The following is a 27,982-nucleotide window of genomic DNA, read 5'->3' on the forward strand; positions in this document are numbered from 1 at the left end:
CCCTCTCCCTCTGCCCCTCCCCCGTTCATGCTCTGTCTCTCTCTGTCCCAAAAATAAATAAACGTTGAAAAAAAATTTTTTTAAAAAGAAATGCCTGCCCTTGGGGGGGAGGGGGGGGCTCTCGACCAGCGGGAGAGGCCGACGATAAATGAGGTCAGGAAATCAATCCCTACTCAGCATGGGGGAAAAATAAAACGTTAAGTGCTAAGGAGAAAAGAGCAGCCCGGAGGGCGGGGCGGGGAGTGGTGAATTTGCCTGGAGCATAGTCGGGACCGGCCTCCCCGGGAAGGCGATGAGTTGAATAAAACCCATACATCAGGGGCGCAGTCGGTTGAGCATCCCGCATTTCGATTTCCACTCATGATCTCATGGTTCCTGGGATCCAACCCCACCTGGGCTCTGAGACGACAGGGCAGCCCCTGCCTGGGATTCTCTCTCCCAATCTCAATCAATCTCTCTCTCTCTCCATGCCCCTCCCCCTCAAAATAAATAAACATTAAAAAAAAAACCCTTACATCATTATTTGGGGGTAGCTAACTTTTGTTGCTTTTTCTTTCCTTTTTTTTAATTGCTTCTAGAAAATCTAAACCATTTGAAAATTCGAACTCTACATTCCATTTTTATTTTTTATTTCTTTGTTTTCGAGAGAGAGCACAAGTGAGCAGGGGAGAGGGGCAGAGGGAGACAGACAGAGAATCCCAGGTGGGCTCCACACTCAGCACGGAGCCCGACGTGGGGCTTGACCCCACAACCGCAGGATCATTCTTGCTGGAAGCAAGAGTCAGACGCTCAACCGACTGAGCCACCCGGGGCACCCCCAAACTCTACATTCTAAAAGAGAACTCTTGCCTTGCTTTGCCCAGGCCCCCAGAGCGAGCCACAGAGTCCCCAGTTTCTTATAGAACCTTCTAGATCAGCTGTTCTCAACTCTGGCTATACGCCGGCACTCTCTGGGAAGCTTACCAAAAAAATCGCCAAAAAAAAATAAAAAAACAAATGTCCTGGCTACAGCACAGGGTAGAATCTGGATCTCTGGGGGTGGGGGTGGGGGTGGGGTAAGAATTAAACCATAAGAATCGTCATTGTGGATCTTTTTCTAGGGCCATCTAAGCAGCCTATACATCTAATATTTGTGCATCCGTCAAACATTTATTGAATATCCACTGTGCACCAAGCACTGCTCTAGGCACCGGGGACTCAACAGTGAAAAAGGAGGTAAAAGCCTCTGCCCTCAGAATGCTTACGTTCTGGAAAAAGGCAGTTTCTCTTTATTACTACGTGTCCCCTATTCCTTGGCAATAGGCTGCACTCCCGTGGGAGAGAGCTTTGTCTCCTCTGCTGCTCTCGGTCCATGACTGGCTAGGGCTAGCCCACCCTGGCTCCATGCACGGTCATGTGACCCAGGGCTGATCAATCACAGTGAGCGGCTCAGGAGAGAGCGCAAGACCCATCTTGGACCCATGAGGCCACGGGACAAGAGACTCTCTTTCTCCTCCAGGGTTGCTGAACTAGGAGAACGAAAGTTTGGAGCCACTGGGGGGCTGCCTTTCCGTCCTGAGGGGAGTAAGAGAAAGAAAGAAAGAGAATGAGATTGCTTCAGAGTGAAGACTACGCAGAGCCAAGCAAGGGAAAAATCCCTGACATCACGGTTGGAGCACCTGGATCTAGCTGTCACTGAACCCAACCTTGGGATTTCAATCCGGTAGTTTATACATCCTCATGTGTGCTTAAGCCATCTTAGTTGACTGTCTCACCATCAAAACAGCCCCAAGGAAATAGCTGGAAAGACCAGTGAGTTGAAAATGATATAGTGGACGGTCTCACATTAATATTTTGTTCTCTTTGTGCCTCCCTCCAGCCCCTCCTTTAACAGACTATTTGGCAGATTGGAGTTGGGGAGGTGGATTACATTAAAAGAGACCGAGAAAACACGTAAATATACAGTATTTTGTAGGAACCCAATTTCTCACTGTCACACACACACACACACACACACACAGGTACAAATTTGCACGAGGAAAAAGAGACCCTGAACTCTGTGATGTTGAACTAGAACATGACATACTGGTGTGAACTCAGAGTTTCATATGTAAGGATACTTATATAAGTAAATATAGATGTAAATGTTTATATCCAGGGGTGCCTGGTGGGCTCAGTTGGCGGAACGTGCAACTGTTGATCTCGGCGTCATGAGTTCGAGCCCCATGTTGGGGGCAGAGTTTACTTAAAAAAATTTGCGTGTATCGGGGCGCCTGGGTGACTCAGTCGGTTGTGTCCGACTTGCGTGCTGACAGCTCAGAGCCTGGAGCCTGCCTTGGATTCTGTGTCTCCCTTCTCTATCTCTCTCTCAAGAATAAACATGAAGGGGCACGTGGGTGGCTCAGTCCCTTAAGCGTCCGACTTCAGCTCAGGTCCTGATCTCTCGGTCTGTAGTTCGAGCCCCACGTCAGGTTCTGTGCTGACGGCTCAGAGCCTGGAGCCTGCTTTGGATTCTGTGTCTCCCTCTCTCTCTGCCCCTCTGCTGCTCTGTCTCAGAAAATAAACACTTAAAAAAATTTTTATGTGTGTATATATATATGTGAGTACATGCGTTTACATGTGTGTATGCGTGTATATGCATTTGTGTGTATATACACAGCTATTTGCTGAGAGGTTCTGGAAGCACCCTGATACGGCCGAGTATACCTAGCACCCACATCTTTTTTGTTTTTTTTTTTTCATTTAATGTGTATTTATTTACTTTTGATGGAGAGAGCACAAGTGGGGGAAGGAGAGAGAGAGAGAGAGACCGAACCCGAAGTAGGCTCCAGGCTCTGAGATGTCACTGCAGAGCCTGACATGGGGCTCGAACTCACAAATGGAGAGATCATGATCTGAGCTGAAGTCAGACAGTTAACCAGCTGAGCCACCCAGAAGCCCCACCTAGCACCCACATCGTAGACTCTAAGCACCATTCGCTAAAAAGAACCAGGTCCCCTTGGAGAAATGGGTGACTCTATGTACTATGTATTTCACCAAATATAAGCCACCTTCAATTGCCAATTGCTGTTACACCACCAAGAAAGAAAAACTCCTATCAATTAACCTCTGCCAGGCTACTGATTGGAAACCACATCCCCAATTTCAGAGATGCTAAAGTGTGAGAAATAAATGTGTCTTAGATTCGATAAAATAACAGTATTTGCAGACAGGAGATACACACACACACACACACACACACACACACACACACACACACAGTAACTACAGTTCCTAGTTTCTGAGGACGGAACCTCATTTGTGTTCTTTTTTTTTTTTAAGTTTACTTATTTATTTTGATAGAGAGAGAGAGAGTGAGAGCAGGACAGGGGTAGAGAGAGAGGGAGAGAGAGAATCTCAAGCAGCCTCTGCCCTGTCAGTGTAGAGCCGGATGCGGGGCCTGAACTCACGAACCACGAGATCCTGACCTGAGCCGAAGCTGGATGCTTAACCAACTGAGCCCCCCAGGCACCCCTCATTTTGTGTTCTCGTTTTCCACTCATGTTGACCCTTCCCTGCAGGGCCCCTTCCCTGATTTTCCTAACAAGAAGACCTTTGGGTGGCCTACGAAGCCAGGCATGGTCTCCCCACACCTCCGTGACGCCCCCAGCCCCAACAGCCTGCTTTCCATCCCTTGTACCTTTCATGCCTCAACCTCCCACCGGGCTTTTGCACAAGCTCATCCCATCTCAGTCACCACCTCCTCCAGGGAGGCTTCCCTGACTTCACCTTAGGTGATACTTACTTCCCCTACAAATTCAACTGGCCATTTATCGTGAGTGGTCAGTCGAGTGTCTGGGCTCCCCATTAGATTGTGAGAATAGGGGTTGGCTGCGCTTTTCTCTCTCCAGTATCCCCAATACCCTGCACTTAGTAGGTGCTCAATAAAATTTAAGTCCCACTGAAGAATGAATTTTCCTAACAGAGCACTGAGCCTGGGAGGGAAAGGAATTTGCTCAAGGTCACACAGCCAGTCGGAGGCGAGCCTGGGACCAGACGTGGCTCCAACCGGGTTCAGTGGCCTGGCCTTTACCCAATGCCAGCGCTGCCCCCGCCCCGTCCCCAGGCCGGTCACTCACCCTCTTCTCATGGTTGGGGATGATACAGCGGACGAAGCTGGGGTTGGTGTTGCTGAGTGTGGCCATGAGGCGGCTCAGGGACTCCTTGTAGAGCTGTCCCACTGTTCGGAACATGCCCCGGCGGGGGCGGCCGCCGGGTGGGCCATCCCCAAGGCTGCTCACCTGCTCCAGCCCCACGATGCCCTCCACTACGGGGAGAGGAAACAGATATAGAGAAAGAGGCGGGTCAGGGGTCAGTTTTAGGTGCCCTGTTTTAAGTCAAAGTTCAAGGGTCTTGTCATTTATAGGAACTGGCAGTTTACATACGAAACACCGGTAAGGTAGGTATTTGCAGCCCTGTTGGACTGATGTGTAAACTCAGAAAGGTGCAAGTCTGTGCCTAAGGTCACACAGCTGAGAAAGCGCAGATCTAGGATTCGAACCCAGACAGTGAGAGTCCACTGGAAACCTGGCCTCTGCTCTTCTTCTCGAGGAACGATCTCCACTGTTCCTTATCAAAAAGTGGTCATGACAATGGCATATGCTTACTTGGCACGTCCTCTCTATCAGGCCCCACTCGAAGCACTTTATATACGCCTTCTCGTTTATAAGCCTGTAAGAATCGTTCCCATTTTACAGGCGAGGAAACCGAGGCACAGAGAGGGAAACAGCGCACTCAGTATGGCTGCAGTTTTAGGAACTTAACACGATGTCCCACTGAGGACGTAATAAAGCCCAGCTTTTCTGTGCGATATTTAAAAGCACACAGACTGCCTCCGTGTGAATCATTCTTCCAAAAAGGCCTGATTTCATGGTGACGCTTTTCTCTTTTGTCATTTGGTGGCATCACTTCAGCTAGTGAGAAATCCCCACTCCTTCATCTCGAATTCTGTGGGGTTTTTTAATGTTTATTTTTATTTTTGAGAGAGAGAGAGAGTGAGTGGGGCATGGACAGAGAGAGAGGGAGACCCAGAATCCGAAGCAGGCGCCAGGCTCTGAGCTGTCAGCACAGAGCCCGAAGCGGGGCCTGAACCCAGGGACCGCGAGATCATGGCCTGAGCCAAAGTCGGATGCTTAGCCGACTGAGTCACCCATGTGCCCCTCGAATTCTGTTTGAAGTCACGCCTCCTCTCTCAGGGACCTGCGGCGGGGGCAGACTCTGATGTCCTGCAGTCCTCAGTAATGAGGGTCATCAGGGGTCAACCAGATAATCTTCGCTTAGGGCAGGGCTTGGTGCACAAGTGGGGGCTCACCTCTGGCCTTTTCCTCCCCAGGTTCAACGTTCCCTCTCACCGCCATGCTCCCAGCTGTTATCAAAATGGTAATTAAGTTCTTACAGCACAGATGAGAGCAGAGGCCCTGGGATGTCTTGGGTTCGAATCCCAGCTCTGTCCTTTACTGTCTGTGTGACCTCAGGCAGGTGTCTTAACCTCTCTGTGCTTTCTCATCTGTATGATGGGGATAATAGCACTAACACCTGCCTCGTTGGGTTGTTCGGAGGATCCTTTTTTTTTTTTTTTAAGTTTATTAACTTTCAGAGAGACAGACAGCGTGAGTGGGGGAGGAGGGGGAGAGAGAGAGAGAGAGAGAGAGAGAGAGAGAGAGAGAGAGAATCCCAAGCAGGGTCCACACTGTCAGCACGGAGCCCGGCATGGAGCTTGAATTCACGAAACCGTGAGACCATGACCTGAGCTGAAATCAAGAGTAGGACGCTTAACCTACTGAGCCACCAGGCGCCCCTGTTCAGAGGGTTCTAGGCGTTAGTAATTGTAAACAGGCTCTGCACAGCACACAGCACGTAGTACATGCTCAGTAAATGCCAGCTGGTGTTACCAAGAGGCTTGTACTTTTACATGCGGTTTAATTAGAAGGCGTCGTGTGGCTACAAAGAGTCTGGAAACTGCTGAGGGAGGCGACAAGGAAGGAGAGCGAGAGTCCCCCGCACGGAGGAGAGGGGACAGATGTTCAAAGTCAGGTACCCGGTCCAACAGGCCCACCCTCTTCATCCGGCAAATCTCACCCGTCGGTGCACAGCAACACCCCCCCCCCTGACGGAGAAATGGCAGAGCTGCGCCTCCCTGAAGATCCTGGGGGTGACGGTGGGAAGGAGCCGAGGAAAGGGAATTGCTGGAAGCCCCCGTGTTCTGGGGGGTGAGGACAGATGGAGGGGGGAGGCAGAGTGATGAGGGGTGGGAGATGCAATGGGAACAGCAAGAGAAGGGAGGAGGGACAGACGGTGGCAAGAGAAAAAGAGAGCATTATTAGTCAACAGCACAGGGCAAAGCAGGAGGAAAAACTTGAATGTTGGCCATGAACTTTTAAAGCTAGGGCGACTGTCCTGTTCACGTTTGTGTCTACCCATTGAGGGCATCAAGATGACCGGAAGGATGACCGTTCTTTGTGGGAATTCAATGCCAAGGAGATAAAAAATCTCTTTCCCTAGAGGTTAAATCTGTATCTGCTTTATTAGGTATCCCTTTTTGCCCTGGCTGCCAGGAAGCTCAAGGACTAACTCAATGCTCCTTCCTAGCTTGTTGCATTGGTCTCTCTGAGGAGAGCTTTTCCCCTGGGCTCCCAGGATGCTGGGCACCCAACTCTGGGCTCAGGACAGCTGTAGTAGAGATTGATGCACGAGGGCCCCAGTTCCCTGTCCCTCCTGTGACTTGCAGCTCCTTGAATCTGGGCTGCTCTGACCTGCTTTGTTCAGGAGAGTTGTGGAGGAAGGAACACTGTACCGGGTTGGAGACAAGGACACAGCTTCCGCTTCTCTCTTGGAATCCCTGGAGAGCCAGGCTCATATGAGATGGGGCATGTGAGGGATCACGGTGGGGGTGGGGCATGATGTGTCCATAAAGGGGACACAGATATTAAAGAAGTGTGTGTGTGGTGGGGATTTTCTGAGGAGATGATTCTCATAGCAGAATCTGGTTCTGTTAGTGAACATAAAGCACTACTTTTCAACCCCTCTTGTACAAACCACAGAAGACACAAACCTCAAATTCCTCTGTCTAAAATCACCTCATAACATCAAGGCACCTCACACTCTTCTAGTTCTGTGAGTCCATTTGGGAACCATTCATCTTGCTTATTTTGTTCTCTTGTCTAATTGCGTGGGCTAGCAATTACAACTTTGCTTTTCATTTCAGTAAAAGGCGTCAGCAAACGGACAGACCCTGGACGTCTTGAATCGGGGGGAAAAAACCAGGATGCTGGTTTTGTCGGTTGTGAAAATCATGTCTCCTCTAAGGAGGGGAAGTGGCAAACAAGGCTTGGAAAGGTATGGGGTCTCATACTTTTTCTGCCCGTGCCTCCCAGAAGGGTCATTCCAAAAAGACTGATGACCAAATCTACAGGGGCCTTGTTGGAGCAGGAAAGCTCTGCAAAATCTACATCTCAGTCCGTTGTTCTTCCCTGGGGCCCTGAAGGGAACTTTGTGAGAGTGCAGAAAGCAAAGCCTAAAAGGTGACTAGTCTGTAAAACACCACCCTGCTGAGTTTCCTTGTTGTGATGAATTAATTTTCAGTCAAATCTGATTTTTTTTTCCTTAGGGATCACAGGCCATCTACAATGAATGACTTTCTCTCTTCCTTTACAATATTCATACAGTTATTTCTTTTTCCAGTCTGATTGCATAGGCTAGTATTGCCAAAACCGTGTTTCAGAGCAGTGGCGACCACGGGCATCCTCGTCTGTTTCTGGTTAAGGAGGAGTGTTTTATCACTGAGCATGAGGCTGGCTTGTAGCAGTCAGCCAATCATTCAATCAACGAGTCACCGATTGGAAATGCTACTGTCAGACCGTCTGGCCTGCCTGCCTCACTTCTGCGTCTGAGCAGACAAGTCACGTTCAGAACTTAGCCTCTAGAACAAAGGTGTGCACCCTGTGGGCTGGGAAGAGGGATGCACCGAGCTCCAGGGACAGGGCCTGGGGAAATGACGGCCCTCACCATCTTTCCAGATCTCTGCCGTTAGCCGGTCTGTGCTCTGGTGAAGCAGGGCTGCGACGTTGTCGTTCAGAGGGTCCATGTTTTTCATCAGCCACTCATTGGCCTTGTAGTCGACCTGGACGAAGTCAGGCAGAGGAAGGTGGTGAGCCCGCAGGTTCACCAGCTCTCCCAGTTTCCCAAGGAACCTCCCAGAAACCCCGGAGACCTCCAGCTCCAGGGCTCTCCACAGATGAGAGAGCGTCAGTGCCACCTAGTGTCTGTGCCCAGAACTGCACCCTCCACCTGCATGGCCCCTCTCCCTTCACTTCCCTCATCTGTTCTCTGTCCCACCTCCAGGACCTCGCCCGCCATCACTTCTTCCTTATCCATTCTATTCCAGCCACCCTGGCCTCCTCACGGCTCCTCAAACGTGCAAGTTCATTTCCACCTCGGCGTTTACCCCTGCCATTCCTGGTCACCGCGGATTTTCACACGTATTTCACACGGATTTTCTGAGTATTCAGGGCTTTGCTTTGAGGCTCTCAGAGTCTGAGTCTTGACCCACACAACTCCCCACACGTGTGCGCCCCCCAAAGACAGTGGCTCCCCTGAGGCCAGGATTCAGGTCTGACTCACAGCACAGGGCTGGGCACACCAGAGGTCTCAGACAACGTTTGGGAAAGGAAGTGAGTGCTAGACACAGAACACATAGGTCTCCTGTCTCCCAGCCTCCATATGCTGTTCCTTCCCCCCCGGACAGCCCTTCCCAGCCTTCACCTATCCTTTGATGGCTGTTACTCCTCATTTATTTTTTAATGTTTTGCCCTTTTTTAGAGACAAAAAGAGCACGAGTGGGAGAGGGGCAGAAGGAGACAGAGAGAGAGAGACAGAGAGAATCTTAATGCTTATTCATTTTTGAGAGAAAGACAGACAGACAGAGCGTGAGTGGGGGAGAGGCAGAGAGAGAGGGAGACAGAGAATCCGAAGCAGGCTCCAGGCTCTGAGCTGTCAGCACAGAGCCCGACGCGGGGCTCGAACTCACGGACCGTGAGATCATGACCTGAGCCAAAGTCTGATGCTTAACCGACTGAGCCACCCAGGCTCCCCTTAAATTTTTTGCTTTTATTTTAGAGACAAAAGAACACAAGCAGGAGAGGGGTAGAAGGAGAGGGAGAGAGGGGGAAAGAGAGAGAGAGAGAAGAGAGAGAGAGAGAGAGAGAGAGAGAGAGAGAGAGAGAATCTTAAGCAGGCTCCACACTCAGCACGGAGCCAGACATGGGCCTTGATCTCATGATCCTGGGATCACAACCAGAGCCAATATCAAGAGTCAGACGCTCAACTGACTGAGCCACCCAGGCACCCCCCGTTTCTCGTCATTTCGGCCAGGGATTGGCAAACTACGGCCCGCAGGCCAAATCCAGGCTGCCGCGTTTTTGTAAATAAGGTTTTGTTGGAATACAGCCTTCATTTATGCATCCGTTTACGCATTACCCGCTGTGTCTTTCCCACTACAATGGCAGAACTGAGCGGCTGTGGCCGAGACTGGCCCACAAAGCCAAAACTACTTACAGAAAATGTTTGTGGACCCTTGATTTCAATTTCCAATCTCGCCTGCCTCTCTTCTGTGAAATCCCCCTGGCGTTCCTCAGCTGGGCTTTCACACCGCCCTACGCGGCCCCCACTAAACACCCCCCCACCCCCGCCTTACCCCCTAACGGTCTGTACTTGTCTCTCGCCCAGAGCAGGAGCTGTGTGAGGACAGAGACCCTGTCCACCCTGGGGCCCCAGCTTTGCTCGGCACAGGGCTGAGCACAGAAGGCACACCTTTGCCGAATGGGAGGATAAAATGCTGTCATTCTCCTCTCAGTGAACTCGGGCCCACCCCTCCAAACCTATCGTAAATAGCCCGTCCTTGAGGAAGCTTTTCTTTTTTCTTATGTTTGTTTTTGAGAGAGAGATGGAGACAGAGACAGAGTGCAAGAGGGGGAGGGGCAGAGAGAGAGGGAGACACAGAATCTGAAGCAGGCCCCAGGCTCTGAGCCGTCAGCACAGAGCCCGACGCGGGGCTCGAACTCACAGACCGCGAGATCGTGACCTGAGCCGAAGTCGGACGTTTAACCGACGGAGCCACCCAGGCGCCCTGAGGAAGCTATTGCTGCCTACATCAGAGTCCTCAGTCCTCCTGGGGTTTTCCTGGCCCCTGTCAGGACATCAGGCAGTTCCTGCTCCCCCTCTGCCCTCTCTCCCCCCCTGCCCTCTCTTCCCCCTGCCCTCTCTCCCCCCCCCTGCCCTCCCCCCTCCCCCCGCGTTCTCCCCCCCTGCCCTCTCCCCCCCCCGCCCTCTCTCCCCCCCGCCCTCCCCCCTCCCCCCGCGTTCTCCCCCCCTGCCCTCTCTCCCCCTGCCCTCCCCCTCCCCCCGCGTTCTCCCCCCTGCCCTCTCCCCCCCCCGCCCTCCCCCCCTCCCCCCGCATTCTCCCCCCTGCCCTCTCTCCCCCCCGCCCTCCCCCCTCCCCCCGCGTTCTCCCCCCCTGCCCTCTCTCCCCGCTGCCCCCTCTCCCCGCTGCCCCCTCTCCCCCCCCCCGCCCTCCCCCCTCCCCCCGCGTTCTCCCCCCTGCCCTCTCCTGGGTCTGCAGCCTGGTGGTCCCCACTCCCGCCCACGAGCCTCACGGCTCGCCCTGCCTCCAACCTTGCCCGCATAGTGCAGGACACTGAAGTCGGCCTGGTCCCGCAGGTTCCTCGGCCGCTGGAACTTGGGGTGGCCGCCTTGCTCCTGCGCCACCTTCTCGACGAAGGACTTGTCCGTGGCCTTCGGGAACCAGCACTCTTCGTCCAGCAGGGCCAGGAGTCCGGGGGGGTTAGCCTAGCCGTCCACGGGAGGGGAAGAGGACGTCAGATCCCCGAATGCCGGACCCTTAGGCTGCTGCTAACTCGTAGCTCTTGTGAGGGACACGGGGACGGAAGCCAAATGCGAGAACGGCTGTCGATCAGCGCCTGGGCGGAAGCGGGGCCCGCGGCGGCCGCCGCGCGCCTGCGAGTCCTTAACTGAGGGAGAGGCCTGAGGCCCAGCGGGGCAGGAGGCGGAGGGGGGTGGGCGGGCGGGCGGGGGGGGGGGGTTGTCTCCCAGCGTCTCCCAGCGGTGGACGCGACGGCGGCCGGGCCCTGAGGCTCACCGGCCGCTCGATGAGGTCGATGCAGGGCTGCAGGTCGAGGCCGAAGTCCAGGAAGGTCCAGGGGATGCCCTCGCGCTGGTACTCCTCCTGCTCCAGCACGAACATCGTGTGGTTAAAGAGCTGCTGCAGCTTCTCGTTGGTGTAGTTGATGCACAGCTGCTCGAAGGAGTTCAGCTGCGGAGGATAAGGGACCAGTGAGAGAGGGGACAGGGATGGGGGACAGGGAAGGGGGGACAGGGATGGGGGATAGGGATGGGGGACAGAGACGGGGGTACAAAGACAAGGAGGACAAGGATGGGGGACAGGGATGGGGGGACAGGGATGGGGGACAGGGATGGGGGGACAGGGATGGGGACAGGGATGGGGGACATGAATGGGGGACAGGGAAGGGGGGACAGGGATGGGGACAGGGATGGGAGGACAGAGATGGGGGACAGAGACGGGGGTACAAAGACAAGGAGGACAGGGATGGGGGGACAGGGATGGGGGGACAGGGATGGGAACAGGGATGGGGGACAGGGATGGGGGGACAGGGATCGGGGACAGGGATGGGGGGACAGGGATGGGGACAGGGATGGGGGATAGGGATGGGGGACAGGGATAGGGGGACAGAGACGGGGGTACAAAGTCAAGGAGGACAGGGATGGGGGACAGGGATAGGGGACAGGGATGAGGGGACAGGGGTGAGGGGACAGAGATGGGGGTACAAAGACAAGGAGGACAGAGTTGGGGGGGAGAACAGAGATGGGGGGAGACAGAGACAGGGGGTGGGACAGAGATGGGGGGACAGAAATGGGGATACCGACAGAGGGGACAGAGACTGGGAGACAGAGATGAGGAGGGGGACAGAGATGGGTAAGGGAACAGAGATAGGGGGACAGAGACACGGGGAGGACAAAGACGGGGGGGCACAGAGAAAAGAGAAAGGGAGGAGACAGAGACAGGGAGGAGGAAAGAGACGTGGGGGGGGGATGGTCCAGGATTGGTGGAAAGACACCCAGAGAGAGGGGGACAGGGACACAAAGAGAGGGGGACAGGGCCGGAGTGACGGAGCCCTCTGGCCCCAGCCTGGCCCCAGGTGCAGACCTGGAAGATCTCGAAGCCGGCGATGTCCAGGATGCCGAGGAAGGAGGCGCCCTGGCGGGGACTGCGGTCCAGGGCACGGTTGAGGCGCAAGACCAGCCAGCGGAAGAGGCGCTCATAGGTGGCCTTGGCCAGGGCCTCCAGCGCGAAGTCGGCCTGTGGGGCGGGGCGCATGTGAGGGCCTGGTCCCCCTTCCACGGCCCCAGCACAAGCCCAGGGCCAGCAAGGAGGCACTGACATGGACGGGCCCCCTCGCGGCTCACCGAGAACAATGTTACGTTAATCGATGACACCGACCGGTACAGACCCCCACGCTGCGCCAGGCACTGGGAACCGCTTGGGGGTACGTGAGGTCATCAACCCACCCCCCCCAACCCCTGAACCAATTTCAACAGCATCGTGAGAGTTCAGAAGGTGGACTCTGGAGGCCGACAACCCGGGTTTGAATCCTGGCTCTGCCCCTTAGAAGCTGTGTGGCCTCGGGGCGCCTGGGTGGCGCAGTCGGTTAAGCGTCCGACTTCAGCCAGGTCACGATCTCGCGGTCCGGGAGTTCGAGCCCCGCGTCGGGCTCTGGGCAGATGGCTCAGAGCCTGGAGCCTGTTTCCGATTCTGTGTCTCCCTCTCTCTGCCCCTCCCCCGTTCATGCTCTGTCTCTCTCTGTCCCAAAAATAAATAAACGTTGAAAAAAAAATTAAAAAAAAAAAAAAAGCTGTGTGGCCTCAAGCATGTGAATAAACCTCTCTGAGCCTCAGTTTCTTCATCTGTAAAATGGTACTAACGACAGGACCTCAGCCGAGATGGAACCTGGGTCGGCGGGAGCTCCGATCTCTGGCCCTCATGTCCCTCTCTATGTCTTCACAATTGTTCTTCATTCGAGTTCCCAGCCTGGGACAGGCAGAGGCCTCTGCCCAAAAGCTGGATTCTGGAAACTTCTATCTAACATGGGCTCGCTTTGCCCCACTTCCCATCCCCCCACCCCCATCGCTCGCCTGAACTCTGACAGCAACCTCCTCATGTCCCCCTGCTCCCACCCATGCCCCCTGGGTCCAATTCTCCATGCAGTAGACAAGGGGGTCTTCATAAAAGATGAACCGAATCAAGTCACTCCCTGGCTTAAACCCTCACTGGCCCGCTGCGCTCTGAATAAAACTCACCTCCTTACCGTGGCCCCTAACACCCTGTGTGATCCGTCCCCTTCCAAACCCCTCCGACTGCAGCTTCTGCCTCCCTGGCCCTGGCTATCTACCCTCACTGACCTCCTTCATGTTCTCAATTCGCCAAGCCTGTTCCAGCCCCAGGGCCTTTGCACATGCGGTTCCCTCTGCCTTGAGCCATCTCGGTCTCAACGCAAACATCATCTCTTCATAGAGGACTTCCCTGACCCCCCAAACCCCCTCCTTCATAGGAGGCCCCACCGTTTATGCGTTTTTTTTTTAATGATCTGTTTCCTACTTCAGCCTGAGCTCCACAAAGGCATGGTCTGTTTCCATTACTACTTTTATTCCCAGCACCAGAAGCAGAGATGGTAACAGAGCGAACACTAGCAAAAGTTTGAGCGCAAGAAAAACCCGGCATAAGCGGCTGAAAGCTCCAGGACCCTGGCGCCCCGCCCCCCGGCGCCCCGCCCCCCGGCGCCCCGCCCCCGGCGCCCGCCCCCGGCGCCCCGCCCCCCGGCGCCCCGCCCACCTGTTCCTTGGTCTGAGCTTTCTGCACATAGTCTCGGCCGACTTTGATGCGGGGGGTGAGCAGGGCGCGGGAGAAATCCGTCACCCCTAGTCCCAGGAGGCGGCACAGCTTCTGTGCGGCTGAGGGCGGGAGGGACAGGGGGTCTGATCAGCCTTAGGAAGCGGCAGCGGCCGCTGAGCACAGACCAGGGGCCCGGCCTCTCCCACCAGAGGTATCACACGTCCTAAAAGTGTGTATGTTCCTCTGGCCCAACGATTCTCTCTCTGGGACCCCAACATGGGATAAATAATCCCGGACGTGGGGCGCCTGGGTAGCTCAGTCGGTTAAGCAGCCGAAGCTTGATTTTGGTTCAGGTCATGATCTCTCAGTTCCTGAGTTCAAGCCCCGCATTGGGCTCTGTGCTGACAGCTCAGAGCCTGGAGTCTGCTTCGGATTCTGTGTCTCCTCTCTCTCTTTCTCTCTCTGCCCCTCCCCTGCTCTCTCTCTCAAAAATAAATAAACATTAAAAAAATATTTTAAATAAATAAAAACAAAAAAAAAGAACAAAGCCCAGAGAGGAATGCCCAAAAATGTTGCAGTGAATTACCGCTCAGGAGTATGACAGTGGTAATTCCCCTGCTTTTATACTTTTCTGTATTGCCTGATCCCCCCCCCCATCCAGCTTGTATTATTTCATGATAATAAAGAAGCAGAACTATTTCCATTTTGATTAAAAAAAAGGAATATCGGGGCGCCTGGGTGGCGCAGTCGGTTAAGCGTCCGACTTCAGCCAGGTCACGATCTCGCGGTCCGTGAGTTCGAGCCCCGCGTCAGGCTCTGGGCTGATGGCTCAGAGCCTGGAGCCTGTTTCCGATTCTGTGTCTCCCTCTCTCTCTGCCCCTCCCCCGTTCATGCTCTGTCTCTCTCTGTCCCCAAAAAAATAAATAAACGTTGAAAAAAAATAAAAAAAAAAGGAATATCAGTTATAATTCTGCTTCTGAAAAGCAAAAACTAAAGTATATATGCAAAGCACAGAGGCCAAGAGGAGATAAGCCCAATGCTAAGGGCAGTTTTGTCAGAGGGCCCAGGATGACGGTGGGGGGGGAGGGATCTCGGGCACACTGGTGTTATTCAAAGCTTTGGCAGAGGTCACACCTTTTACAATGAGGAACAGAGTGGACGATGATATCTTGGTAAAGGATCAGCACAGCTTGGAGGCATGCCCTGCTGGGGAGCAGGGAGTGGGGGGGGCTGCTCTGTCCGGGGGAACAGAGGGACACAAGGACCCCGCGTGGGCAGCGGGTCAGGTGGGGTTACCTGTGTTGTCAGGCATGGAGGCTTGATCATTGTTCCGTTCTCTCTTCAGGACGATGTTGCCAAACTGGAGAACAGCCGAGACCATCCGCAGCATGGCTAAGGGGCAGAGAGGGCATTCGTGTGCGTGCACTCTGATGTGTGCTCTTAACTAGCCCCTTAGAAATCCAGTTTTAATGGGGCGCCTGGGTGGCTCAGTCCATTAAGCGTCTGACTCTTGATTTTGGCTCAGGTCATGATCTCGTGGTTCACGAGATCATGTCCCGAGTCGGGCTCTGCGCTGAGAGCAAGGAGTGTGCCTGGGATTTTCTCTCTCCCTCTCTCTCTGCCCTTCCCCTGCTCGCATGCATGTGCATTCCCTCTCACTCTTAAAATAAATAAACATTAAAAAAAAAAAAAAGGAAATCCAGCTTTAAAACCCTATGTCAAAATTACACCACTATTCCTCAGCTTAAAATCCATTGGTGACACTGGGAAGCTCTTAAAACATATGAGCGGATAAATGAATTCTTTTTTTTTTAATTTTTTTAACGTTTATTTATTTTTTGAGACAGAGAGAGACAGAGCATGAATGGGGAAGGGGCAGAGAGAGAGGGAGACACAGAATGAGAAGCAGGCTCTAGGCTCTGAGCCATCAGCCCAGAGCCCGACGTGGGGTTCGAACTCACGGACCGCGAGATCGTGACCTGAGCTGAAGTCGGACGCTTAACCGACTGAGCCACCCAGGCGCCCCTCTTTTTTTCTTTTAATGTTTGTTTATTTTTGAGAGAGCACGAGTGGGGTAGGAGCAGAGAGAGAGGGAGACACAGAATCTGAGGCAGGCTCCAGGCTCCAAGCTGTCAGCACAGAGCCCAATGCCGAGCACGAACTCACAGACTGCAAGATCATGAGCTGAGCCAAAGTCTGATGCTTAACCAACTGAGCCACTCAGGAGCCCTTACATCACCTCATTTTATGCGTGTTTCTGTCCCAAAGATACCTTACCTATATAATGTCGCTTCGTTCACATCAAGCTCACGGCCAACACCTCTCTAATGGGAGCCGGAAGAAGGCTCATCTAATGTATGTGTTTTCTCTGTGAGAAACACTACAGCCCTCTTGCACGTGGGGATGCCAGCCCGCATTAAGCCCGACGCGTGGGGGGCACTTTAGACAGTGAAACCATCAACCAGCAAAGCGCAAAACCGTGAAACACGTGGCACTCAGTAGCCGGCGAAAAGGGCACCGGTTTACGGTGGAGCCGAGACGAGGCGGCAGGGCACTGCGTCGCGGAACCCCAGCCCCGTGTGTGTGTGTGTGTGTGTGTGTGTGTGTGTGTGTGTACAACTCCAACTTTCCACCCCTGTGTGAAAGACGCAACGTTCCCAGAAGCACCAGGAGTACTGGTTGGGGGAGGAGGGTATGGTTAAATTTAGCGAGTAGGCGAAGTCGCAAATGCAGAACCTGCAAAAGAGGATGCACTGTCCCCCCCCCTTGTCAGCACAGCGCTGCCAGAAATTTCGCTCATGGGGACTGCTGCCCCCTAGAGTACATCGCAGGAACTCCCAGGGGGTGGCGGGCATAAAGACGGAGGCCACGGGGCCACTTGCGGGGTGCGTCTGGAGACCACAGGGCCCGGGCGGGTGGGGACCCGGGTGAAGACGCCCTTCTGTGGCACAAAGCACTGCCCACACACCGCGTGACTCCTAAGCGTCCCCGTGGACATTTTTGCCCATGACAGAATGGTTTGTAATGATCTGAGCAACCCGACCCGGTTTATGCATAAACACAAGCGTTTCGTGTTTGGTTTTGACACGCGGTAGATTTTCCAGGAACGGAGCCACGATGAAATCCTAGGAGACGCTGTGGTCGGGTTTTGTTCAGAATTTTATCAAGATTTGGGAGCCCTCTCATCTGCGACAGCAAAGCTGCACGCAGCCCTTGAGCGGGACGGAAAACCCATGAACACGGGACTGACTGGACCTGTACCCGCCGCTTTTATGGCGACGCTACAGATCCGCGCAAGCGCCCAGCTTCCCCATCAACCGCGCCTTCCAGAACGGTTTTCGCGATTTCCGGGCTCAAATGGACGTCGATTTCTTTCCACCCCCTCCATGCCAGGTCCTGTCCCAAACACTCCCAAATGAACTCACTTAACCTTCTTAACTCCGCGAGGCAGGTCCTCCAATAACATTTTACCTGTGAGTAAAAAAAAAACCCTTCCCACATGGGGAAACCAAGGCACAGTCAGGCGACCAACTGGAGCTCACCAGCAGCGGAGGGGAGACGCAAACTTGCGACAGTCTGACTCCAGCGTCCTCATCCCTAACGGCTGCGTTTCCTCTTTGCCGCCTTCTTCCAGCATAAAATTCGCATGGAAGCACGTACACGTGGCCCGCATACAGAAAAGCGCGCAAATCATCCCCTTCCAGCTGGCCGAGCGTTTACGGAGGGGATGCGCCCGTGGAGCCGGCCTCTCAGAAGCCCCTTCCTGGCCACTCGCTGAACATGGGCAAACTTCACTGTCACGTGGTTAGGCAGAAGACGACAGACACGAAAGCACACCCACCGTATGGGTCTGTTTGTGCCCAAATGCAGGAACAAGTAAGCTGTTAGATACCAGAATAATGATCACATGGCGGGGGGGGGGGGGGTCTGGTGACGGGAAGGGGCACGAGGGACCTTCCAGGTGCCGGTTATACACGCATTCGCTTGCAGAAAGCCCCCGGACTGGATGCTTAGGCTCCAAGCACATTTTTTTGGTGTCTCTGCTTCTAGGCTGATTACTTAGAAAAAGAGGGTGGTGGAGGGGGAAGGGAGGAGCACCCCGCTGGGATACTGCTGCCAAAAACCCGAAACCTGAATCTAATCGCAAGGAAACACGCCGAGTTGAGACAAAACAACTGGTCTGTAATCTTCAAAAGTCTCAAGGTCGCCAATGATAAAGAAGGAATAGTTCCAGACGGACGGAGAGTGACATGTGCTAGACACGTGTGATCCTGGGGAAATGTGTGTGGATGGGCGTGCCTGTGCGTGTGCGTGCACCTGTGTGTGTGTAACCTAAAAAATTTGGGAGGGGTGCCTGGCTGGCTCAGTCGGTGGAGTGTGCGACTTTTTTTTTTTTTTTAATGCTTATGTATTTACTTTGAGAGAGAGAGAGAGAGAGAGTGGGGGAGAGGCAGAGAGAGGGGGAGAAAGAATCCCAAGCAGGCTCCATGCTGTCAGCACAGAGCTCAAAGAGGGGCTCGAACGCCCCAAACCGTGAGATCATGATCTGAGCCAAAATCAAGAGTCAGATGCTTAACCGACTGAGCCACCCAGGAGCCACATCCGAATTCCTGGCATCTGTGAATGTTACCTTGTAGAGCACAGTGGCCTTCACTGGTGTGATTAAATTAAAAATGTCAAAACGGGGACACGTCTGGGTGGCTCAGTCAGTTAAGTGTCCTGCTTTTGATTTCGGCTCAGGTCATGATCTCGCAGTTTGTGAGTTCAAGCCCCGCGTCGGGCTCTTTGCTGACATCGTGAAGCCTGCTTGGGATTCTCTCTCTCTCCCTCTCTCTCTGGCCCTCCCTTGTTCACTCGCGCTCTCTTTCTCAAAATAAATAAATTAAATTAAAAAAAAAAAGTCAAGATAGGAGATTTATTCTGGATTTCCCAGGTAGACTCTCACTGTAGATCCTTGTAAGAGGGAGGCGCCTGGGTGGCTCAGTTGGTTAAGCGTCCGACTCTTGATTTTGACTCAGGTCATGATTTCATGAGTTCGTGGGTTCAAGCCCCACATCGGGCTTTGAGCTGGGAGGAGCCTGCTTGGGATTCTGTCTCCCTCTCTCCTCTGCCCATCCTCCCCTCAAAATAAATAAACTTAAAAAAAAAAAAAAGAGGGAGGCAGAGGGGAAAAAAAAAAAAGAGGGAGGCAGAGGGAGAAGACCACATGAGCAAAGGTTAGAGTGATGTGTTTTGAACCCGGGAAAGACAAGAAAACGGATGTTCCTGGTGAGCCTTCAGAAGGAACCAGCCCTGCCCAGAGCTCGATTTTAGTCCCATGAGACTGGCTTTGGCCTTCCAGCCTCAGGCATTGTAAGAGAATAAGGGTGTGTTGATTTGAGCCACTGTTTGTGGTCATTGGTGACTGGTCATGGGAAGCTAATACAGGGGGTCAGAGGTACCACGTTGTAAGGCACGTGCTGGAAGGCTGGTTAGTACAAGCATACCCTGCACGCCCGGGTTAGCCCCTGTCTTGAGACTATAGAGAGCCATCTCTAAGCCCATCAAGCATGTAGAACATGTTGTTCAGTGTTCCAGGTCAGGGGCTCAGGGGTGGCCAAGCCGGGGCGTCTCCTTTGTAACCAAGAGTGTCCAAATGGCAGGCTTTGATCTCCTCGGAGCCCTGGCTGTTTAAGACAGGAGAATCTACAGAGAGTTACTACTATAAAATTTGTTGTTGTTGTTAACATCTATTTACTTTTGGGGGGGGGTAAGCGGGGGAGGGGCAGAGAGAGGGAGACACAGAATCCGAAGCAGGCGTCAGGCTCTGAACCGTCAGCCCAGAGCCCGACGTGGGGCTCGAACTCACAGACTGCGAGATCATGACCTGAGCTGAAGTCAGACGCCCAGCCGACTGAGCCAACTAGACACCTCCAGAGAGTTACTACTATAAAAGCTGTATGTTGGGCACCTGGGTGGTTCAGTCGGTTAAGCCTCGGGCTCTTGATTTCGGCTCAGGTCATGATTTCACGGTTGGTGAGTTCGAGCCCTGACTTCAGGTTGAAGAGCCCTGACGTCTGCCTGAAGAGTGTGGACTCTGCTTGGGATTCTCTCTCTCTCTCTCTCTCTCTCTCTCTCTCTCTCTCTCTCAAAATAAATGAATAAACATTTAAGAAAAGGATTTGGTGTCGGGAATTAAACACCTTGCGGGACAGGAATCTACGTGCACTAGAAACTGCTGAATTGTGCATTTCACAATGATGAATTTCACGGTTACATGAATTCTCTCTCAAAGAAAACCAAAGGCAGACGTTGACTACACTTGTGGTGAACACTGACTAATGAAAGAACTGTCAAATCCATACGCTGTGTATCTGAAACTAATGTAACATCCATTAAGAATAAAAATAAGTTAAAAAAACAGGTTTTGGTATAGTTTGCAGGGCACGACAGGGTGTGCAACAAATACTGATTTTTCTCCATCCCCACTGAGATCGTAATCCCTATGGAAAGTACCTGTTCCTTCCTCATCTCCTGAGCGTGCGCTCTGCATACAGTTAGTGCTCTATAAATGCTTTCATGGATGAACTTAAGCTTGCCTGTTTCCAGGGAGGAATTCCTTCCGTGGTCCACACTACTTCTGGGATTCAATCTAACCTCTTATCAGGGTTTTTGGCACCCTGTCCCTGACCCTCACAGCTCCTCCGGCCCCAGGGTCCCCTCGCTTACTCCAAGCAGCCACCCAGCCCCCTTTCGGTTCCTCCAACACTCTTCCTTGCCACCAGGGCTTTGCCTCAGACCCTCCCATCTATGCCTGGTTAACTCCTGCCAGGTCATCACTGCTCAGCCGAGGGCCGTCTCCTCCAGAGGCTGCCCTGACCCTCCCCCGACCGTGATGGAACCCTGTGACATGTGGTCCCTGCTCCATGCACCTTCTATTGGTCACCCTTCCCCCCCTCTATGGGCTCAACTCTAATCCGTTTGTGTAAACGGACGCTTCTAGGTCTGAGCATTCCACGGGTCAGGGGCTCGTTCTGTCTTGGCCACTGTGAGTTTCGCCCAGTGCCTACAGACGACTGGCCCACAAACCCCTTCGCCGTTGGATGACTCACTCTATTAATGAATAAATGGCAAAAAGTTAACTAGTGGGGGATACATTACTGGATGTGGGAGTTTGCAGTGTGGCCTTGGACAAGCTGGGTGACCTCGTGGGCCTCAGTTTCCCAAGCTGGGCAGTGAGAGGAGCTGGGTTCAGAGATCTCTGGTTCTGCCCGCCTGGGGTCCAGGGGCACTGGGCAGTCGGGGGACAGCCCAGAGCCCTGGCAGTTCTGGGAGTCTCCCCTGGGGACAGCGGCGCACCTCCCAGAAGATAAATAAACCAGGACATCTCCCTTATGGACCCACAATAGCATCATCACCTAAAAACTGAATGATCGTTCATTCCTTAACATCAGCCCGGACCCAGCCCGGACTTAAGTCCCCCGCAGTGGCCTTTAAAATGGCCTCTGACAGTTGACTTAGGAACTTGCACCGGGGCCAAGCGCCCGGGTGAATCTGACACCCGAGAAGTTGGCAGTTAGCTCTTGCTGGTGACCTCGGACCAGCCGATGGCAAGGAAGCCCAGGCCAGCGGGGGCAGGGGCGTGGGGCCGGTGACGCCCAGTCCTGCTCACAGGAGCCAGGACCCAAGTGCCAGGTTCTCTGCTCAACCACTGGAAGTGTCATTCATGGTGCCTGCCTGGACTGGTCCCCAGTGCTCTCCGCCCCGGGCTTCCCACTGGCGACCACCTTCCCAGAGATGGTCCGGAAAGCTTCCCAGAGGTGCCCACCCGCCTCCCTAAAACCAGATCGCGGGCTGGCTGTGGGGTCCGACCCAGGTCCCACCACCTCCTCGTCCACTGGGATGAGTCCCAGGGAAGGCACCCCACCTCCCTGGACCTCGGTCACCTCTTCTGTCAGAAGGAGTCTACGAAAAGGTGACTGGCCGACTCCACTCCTTGTCAATAAAACGCTAAAGAAAACGACGACGAGACCCCATCCACCTGCCACACCAGCGAAAACCCAAAAGCTTACGACGGCGGTTGCTGGCACGCACCCAGGGGACACAGCACTCTGGGGACACCGTGGGTGGGGATGGAAACTAGCGCCACCTTCTGGGCGGCGATGAAGTGGAGTCTCCACAATTGAAAAAACACTCGGGGCGCCTGGGTGGCTCGGTCAGTTAAGCGTCTGACTTCGACTCAGGTCACGATCTCGCGGTCCGTGAGTTCGAGCCCCGTGTCGGGCTCCGTGCTGACAGCTCAGAGCCTGGAGCCTGCTTCCGATTCTGTGTCTCCCTCTCTCTCTGCCCCTCCCCTGTTCATGCTCTGTCTCTGTCTCAAAAATAAATAAACGTCAAAAAAAATTTTTTTAAAAAGAATCCTAGTCCATTTAAACAACGAAACTTCATGCAGCCCCCCCCCAACTCACAACTGAAGTCTACCTATACATACAAAACCAGAATTATTGCTAAAATATACTGTCTGCTGGGAAAAGTGGGGCACGAAGCACATTAGCAGAGGGGAGATGAGCTGAGTCCTTAACCGCAATGCCACCCCCGGTGTGCCAGGTGCCTTTCACCTGTTTGTTGCTGTATCTGGGATGGTCCTGGGCAGAAGGTCAAGGAGATGCGGTCCCCCTGCGGCAGCAACTACAGAGGAACTTTTAAATGCAGCAGCGGGGCATTTAAACTGGCTGGGGGGCTCAGCCAGTTAAGCGCCTGACTCTTCAACTCGGCTCAGGTCATGATCTCACGGTTCGTGGGATCGAGCCCCAGATTGGGCTCTGCGCACTGACCGCCAGGAGCCTGCTTGGGATTTTCTCTCTCCTTCTCCCTCTGCCCCCCCCCCCACCCACTCTCTCTAAATAAATAAATATGTAAACTTTAAAAAATGCAGTAGAGAAATATCTTAACATTTTTGTCCCTGGTACGGCTGAACATCAGCCCAGGGGCTAGGAAATGCCTCCTTTTATAGAAAAGTAACACGTGTCTTTTCGTAGCTGTCTAAAATATTTCTTCCCAGCTTCCTGCATCCTGAACAGTGGGAGGGAATCTAGGGTTCAGGGCACCTCAGGAGACGTGGGTTTCCTCACCGCGACCTTTGGCACATTCAGATTATGTCGCCACGTGCCTACGCACTTCAAAAGTTTTGTTTTTCCGAATTGCAAAAATCGGGGGCACCTCCGTGGCACAGTCAGTTAAGCGTCTGACTCTTGATTCCAGCTCTGGGCATGATCTCACGGTTCGTGAGTTCGAGCCCCACGTCAGGCTCTGTGCTGATAGTGTGGGAGCTTCTTGGGATTCTCTCTCTCTTCCTCTCTCTCTCTCTCTCTCTCTCTCTCTCTCCAAATAAATAAATACATTTTTTAAAAGTTAAAAAAAAATAAAAATAAATAAAAAATAAAGGAAAAGAATTTCCCACACCCAGGGCACAGCAGGGCGGCTGCTCCCAGGGTTACTTGAGGCAACCTGTGTCAGAGGCCAGGCCCCCCTGTGGCTTCCATCTGAATTTGTTTGCCAGCTGCCCGGGCGACTCTCAGGCAGGCGGAGGAAGTTACACAACCAAGGTTGGGAAATCCAGCAAGGAAGGCCTGAGACCCTGTGTCAATACGCCCCAGGAGGCCGGCCAGTTTGCAGCCTGGGTAGACAGGCAAGCTGGCGCTGGGTTTCCAGCCCTCCCAGCTGGCCCTAGAGCCAACAATAGCTCCCTGGGCCTCCCGCAGTGCTGGAGGCCAGAGGAGAAAGGGACGCGGCCCCTCCACTCAACCCTAGACCTCAAAGTTCACACGAACAATGAAAAGTCAGGCAGTCGCAGAAGGACTGAGGTCCACCTACATGCACTTATGGGCTGAATCGTGCCTGTTCCCCTACAAACAGATAGGCTGACGTCCTAACCCCCAGGACCTCTCAGAATGTGACCTTATACGGGTACTGACTCAAGCGGATATAATTAAAGTCCAGATGAGATCGCAGTGGGGCAGGGTGGCCCCTGATCCAACACGACAGGTGTCTTTATAAACGGGGGAATCTGAACACACAGATGTGCACACGGGCAGAAGCCACGTGATGATGAAGGCAGAGATCGGGTGATGCTCCTATGTGCCAAGGAACACCGAAGACTGCCAGGAAACCACCAGAATCTGGGAGGGAGGCAGTGAACAAACAGATCCTCCCAGGACCAGGCGGCCCTGCCATCATCTCGATCTCGGACTGCTGGCCTCCAGAACCAGGAGACCAGCGGCTTCCGCTGTTTAAGGCGCTTGGGTTGTGCTTTGTCACAACAGCCCTAGCAAACAAATACAGTACCTCGGGGTGCCTGGGTGGCTCAGTCGGTCGAGCGGTCGAGCGTCTGACTCTTGATTTCACCTCAGGTCATGATCTCACGGCTCATGAGATCGAGCCCCGCGTCGGGCTCTGCGCTTGAGAGCACAGAGCCTGCTTGGGATTCTCTCTCTGCCCCTTCCCTGCTCATTCGCTCTCTCTCTCTCTCTCTCCCAAAACAAATAAATAAACATTAAAAAAAAAAAAAGAAAAAGAAATTGGCCACCCCAGCAACTCAGGTGGGTCTGTGGTTTTGCCGTAGCTTGCTTGTCCCCAGTTACGGTTCTCTGCTGTTCCCAAATCAATCCATTTTGTTAGCAACTGAGCCAACAGCTTTATTTTTGGGGTTAACACCCTGGGAACACCGGTCCTCACTCTCTCAGCTCCTCGGGCCTTTGCTCAGAGGCCACCGTCGCTGTGTCCCCTTCCCGATCCCCTCCTTAAAGCTACACCTCCTCCCTCCTCCAGCCTCCGCCCCCCCGCCCCTGGTTCTTTTTCCCAACCCGGGACTGACTGTCCAGGTTCCCCGCCTGCCCATGCGGCGCCCCAGCCCCACCTGCAGCCGGGGTTTGGGGCTCACTCACAGGTGATTTCCTCCGGGGTGAATCCCAGGACCCTCAGCGACTCCAGAGTCTCGTGGAAGAGTTCCCGCTCCTGGCCGGGAGGGGACGACGACCCGTTGGTCAGGAAGCGGTAGTGGGAGCAAGGCTCCAGGAGGAGGTCAGCTGCAGGGTGTCATGAGTGGAGGCCTAAGGTCGGGGGCGAGCTGTGGAGTCAGACTCACCTCCCAATGGCCACCCCCGGGGCAAGCGTCGCTTCCCCACCGGGGACCTCAGTCTCCTCCTGTCCAATGAGTGAGGACCCTTCCCTCACGGTGGAGGGCACGCTTAGCACACATCAGACCCTTTCGTCTTCCCTCCTTCCAGAGAGACTGTCCAGTCCCGTAACTGCCCAGGGCAGGCAGGGGCTGCAGAAGCAATGAGGCGGCGGGGGCCTGAGTTAGCGGAAGCCGTGGGACAGTGGGGTTGGCAGCAGAAGGCACGTGGGTCCTGGAGCCTGACAGAGGGGGGCCGGGAGGCAGCCAAGGCTACGGGCGAAGGAGCCAGCCTGAGAAGGAGCCTCGGGACAGTGGGGACCACTGTAAATGGGAGCCCCGGACTTTCTTCAGCCAGAGCGTGGGAGGAGCAAAGAGGAGACAGGGGGGGGAGCTCAGGCAGGAGGCGGCATAGAGGGGACCCGTATCCACCGCCCAGCAGGAGCCTGACCTCAAGCAGGCGCCTGGCAAATTCTAGCGCCTCCCGTTTCCTCCTCCGGGGGCCCAGGGAAGCCAGACGCCCACCCGGGGCTCCCTCCCACGCCCCGTGAGCCCCTGCACTGACCCTTGAGCTGCTCTCCCGCGCCTCCCAGCAGCTGGTAGAAGATGTGGAAGCTGCACTCGTCCTTGGCTTGGCGGATGGCCCTCGACTTCTCCAGCAGGTCTGGGCGGCCAGGAGTCAAGTGCCACAGGGAAAGGGTGGTGACGGGCGGGGAGGCGAGCCCACACGGTGCCCTCGACCCACGCCGCTCCCCACTGCTCTCCTGTGAAACCGTGGAGCTGTTCACAGCCCAGGCCAGCGTCCTTGCCACTAACTGGAAGAGTGGCCTCAGACCCGTCACTCAAACACCGCGCCTTAGTTTCCTCATCTGTGCAACAGGGGGGACGCAACACGCAGGAATGAGCCGCTGCGAGGGCAGGTGCGTTATCGTGCGTCAAACACCCAGAGCGGTGCCTGGCATGTAGTTAACCGCGACCAAGAATCTCTCTGTCCATTGTTTCCCTGCCAGCCTCAGTTTCCCCGTACAGATACGGGGGGCCATCGGCGCCTCCCTTCCAGGAAAGTCACATGGCACGTTCACACTCTAAAAATTGGCAAGCCGCCCTAAAGTAAAATCAAACACCTGATGATGCGTTTGCCTCTCTGCGCCTCACGCTCATGGACCGCGAAGCACCTATTTCGAGGGACGGCAGTCACATAAGACCTACCCTGGGGAGCCCTGACCAAGGTCAGCTGCAAACCATTGACCAAAAGCCCGGGGTCGCTAACCTGCTCAAGTAAGAAGGAGATGACCCGGGGAAGGGATCCCCCAAGGCAGGGTAGGGTTGGGGGAGCACGCACCCCAAGCCTCGGTTTCCTTTTCTGTTAAATGGGATGATAGCCATATCTGGCTGGTATGGGTACAGAGAGAGGAGCTGGGATCTCATAGGGTGAGCTCTCAGAGGAGAAACCCTCCAGAAATTTTGGTCGTGCTCAGGGTGCCTGGGTGGCTCGGTCGGTTAAGCGTCCAACTCTTGGGTTTCGGCTCAGGTCACGATCTCCTGGTTTCACGGGTTCGAGCCCTGCATTGGGCTCTGTGCTGACGGCGTGGAGCCTGCTTGGGACTCTCTCTCTCTCTCCCTCTCTCTCTCTGCCCCTCCCCGACTTGCGCTGTCTCTGTCTCTCTCAAAAGAAGTAAATAAACTTAAAAAAAAAAATTCTGGTCATGCTAATGCTAGGGCTGAGGGGTCAGGTTGAGCCTGAGACCCACCTGATTGCTGACTGGCCTGGGGGTGGCACCCCCCCACCTCACCCCCCATGAACATCAACCCACAGGCTGGTCATTGGCCCCGAGGCAGAGGCAGCCATGCACTAGAGATCTGCCCAGAGGGGCAGCTGGAACTAGAAGGGGAGTGCGGACAAAGAAAGTTTGTATCTGGAGGTGGGCAGAGAAGACAAATGTCCTTCTCCTCTCCCCACCACCCACCAGGAGCCACGGGGTCAAGGGAGGTACGAGATGGCGGGATGGATGGGGCAGGAAGACCCGGGCACTCTAAGAACCTGCGTAAGCAGGAGCCTCGATGCTGAGGAGCAGTGTGGGCTGCAGGTGCCGGTAGCTCCAGGGGACCCGAGGCCAAAAGCCCCAGGAAGCTCCCAGTAACTCCCATAAGGACATTGCTAATTTATTCCCATCATTAACTCCGAACGATGGCAGCTCGTTCTGGAATGCTTACCATGTGGTGGGTGCCATGCTACTAATTTGACCCCCATTGTCCTACAACCCTTCGAGGGCAGGTTCTATGATCCTTCCCTGTGCACACAGGGGGAAACTGAGGCACAGAGCGGTCAAAAAACATACCGTAGGTCCCACGGCTCAAAGTGGCAGAGCCAGAATGTGAACCCAGGTCGTTGTGATTTCTTTGCCCCTCCTCTTAAATGCTACACTCCTGGAGCTCCTCTGTTTCATCGACACCTCACATGCGTTGTCGCATCTTGTGCATCGTGTGTGACTCCAAGGGGAGGAGACTCTGCCCTGGTCCCCCCCACACTTGCCCCAAGCACCTTCTCCCTTTGCTGGCTGTGCCCTGTGTCCTCTCTCTGCGGTAAAGCCGCGGCCACCCCATCGCCCCTGCCCTCCTCCCTCCACGGGGAGGCGCTGCACCTACGCCTACCCAAGGTTCCTTTCTCTTTCACAGAGGGGGAAACTGAGGCACCGTTTCTGAGCAGCGAGGAGCCAGGCTTCCCAGTGTGTGTGAACACATGTTTCCTGCAAGCAGGGAGATCCCAAGGGCCACCCTCCCCGGCCGCCAGGTGCCCCTCGGGGGCTACGAGAGGATACAGGTCTCGATGTTGGCGCCCACGATGTACCCGGCCACGTCAAAGTTGATGCGGATGAATTTGCCCTGGGAAG

The 27,982-nt window shown here is 54.4% G+C and overlaps 1 protein-coding gene across 3 annotated transcripts in view; it reads right to left on the reverse strand.

Moving 5' to 3' along the window:
• Positions 1–27,982, reverse strand: part of MYH14 (myosin heavy chain 14) — an 86,776-nt gene that overhangs the window by 45,204 nt on the left and 13,590 nt on the right. For 2 of the 3 annotated variants that reach the window (XM_047077569.1, XM_047077568.1), the window contains 10 exons: positions 27,911–27,974; positions 25,657–25,755; positions 24,862–25,002; positions 15,236–15,331; positions 13,940–14,058; positions 12,257–12,409; positions 11,171–11,344; positions 10,687–10,860; positions 8,023–8,137; positions 4,098–4,285 (listed from right to left, as the gene is read on the reverse strand). In XM_047077569.1, the coding sequence (XP_046933525.1) occupies positions 4,098–4,285; positions 8,023–8,137; positions 10,687–10,860; positions 11,171–11,344; positions 12,257–12,409; positions 13,940–14,058; positions 15,236–15,331; positions 24,862–25,002; positions 25,657–25,755; positions 27,911–27,974 (1,323 nt within the window). Of the gene's footprint in view, positions 1–4,097; positions 4,286–6,116; positions 6,221–8,022; positions 8,138–10,686; positions 10,861–11,170; positions 11,345–12,256; positions 12,410–13,939; positions 14,059–15,235; positions 15,332–24,861; positions 25,003–25,656; positions 25,756–27,910; positions 27,975–27,982 lie in introns of all 3 variants that reach the window. The other variant, XM_047077567.1, reaches the window with a different exon arrangement.

The sequence above is a fragment of the Lynx rufus genome, unplaced genomic scaffold, assembly GCF_022079265.1.
Source record: "Lynx rufus isolate CCGP_SWC_20201006 ecotype Redwood Valley unplaced genomic scaffold, mLynRuf1.p SCAF_16, whole genome shotgun sequence".
NCBI lineage: Eukaryota > Metazoa > Chordata > Mammalia > Carnivora > Felidae > Lynx > Lynx rufus.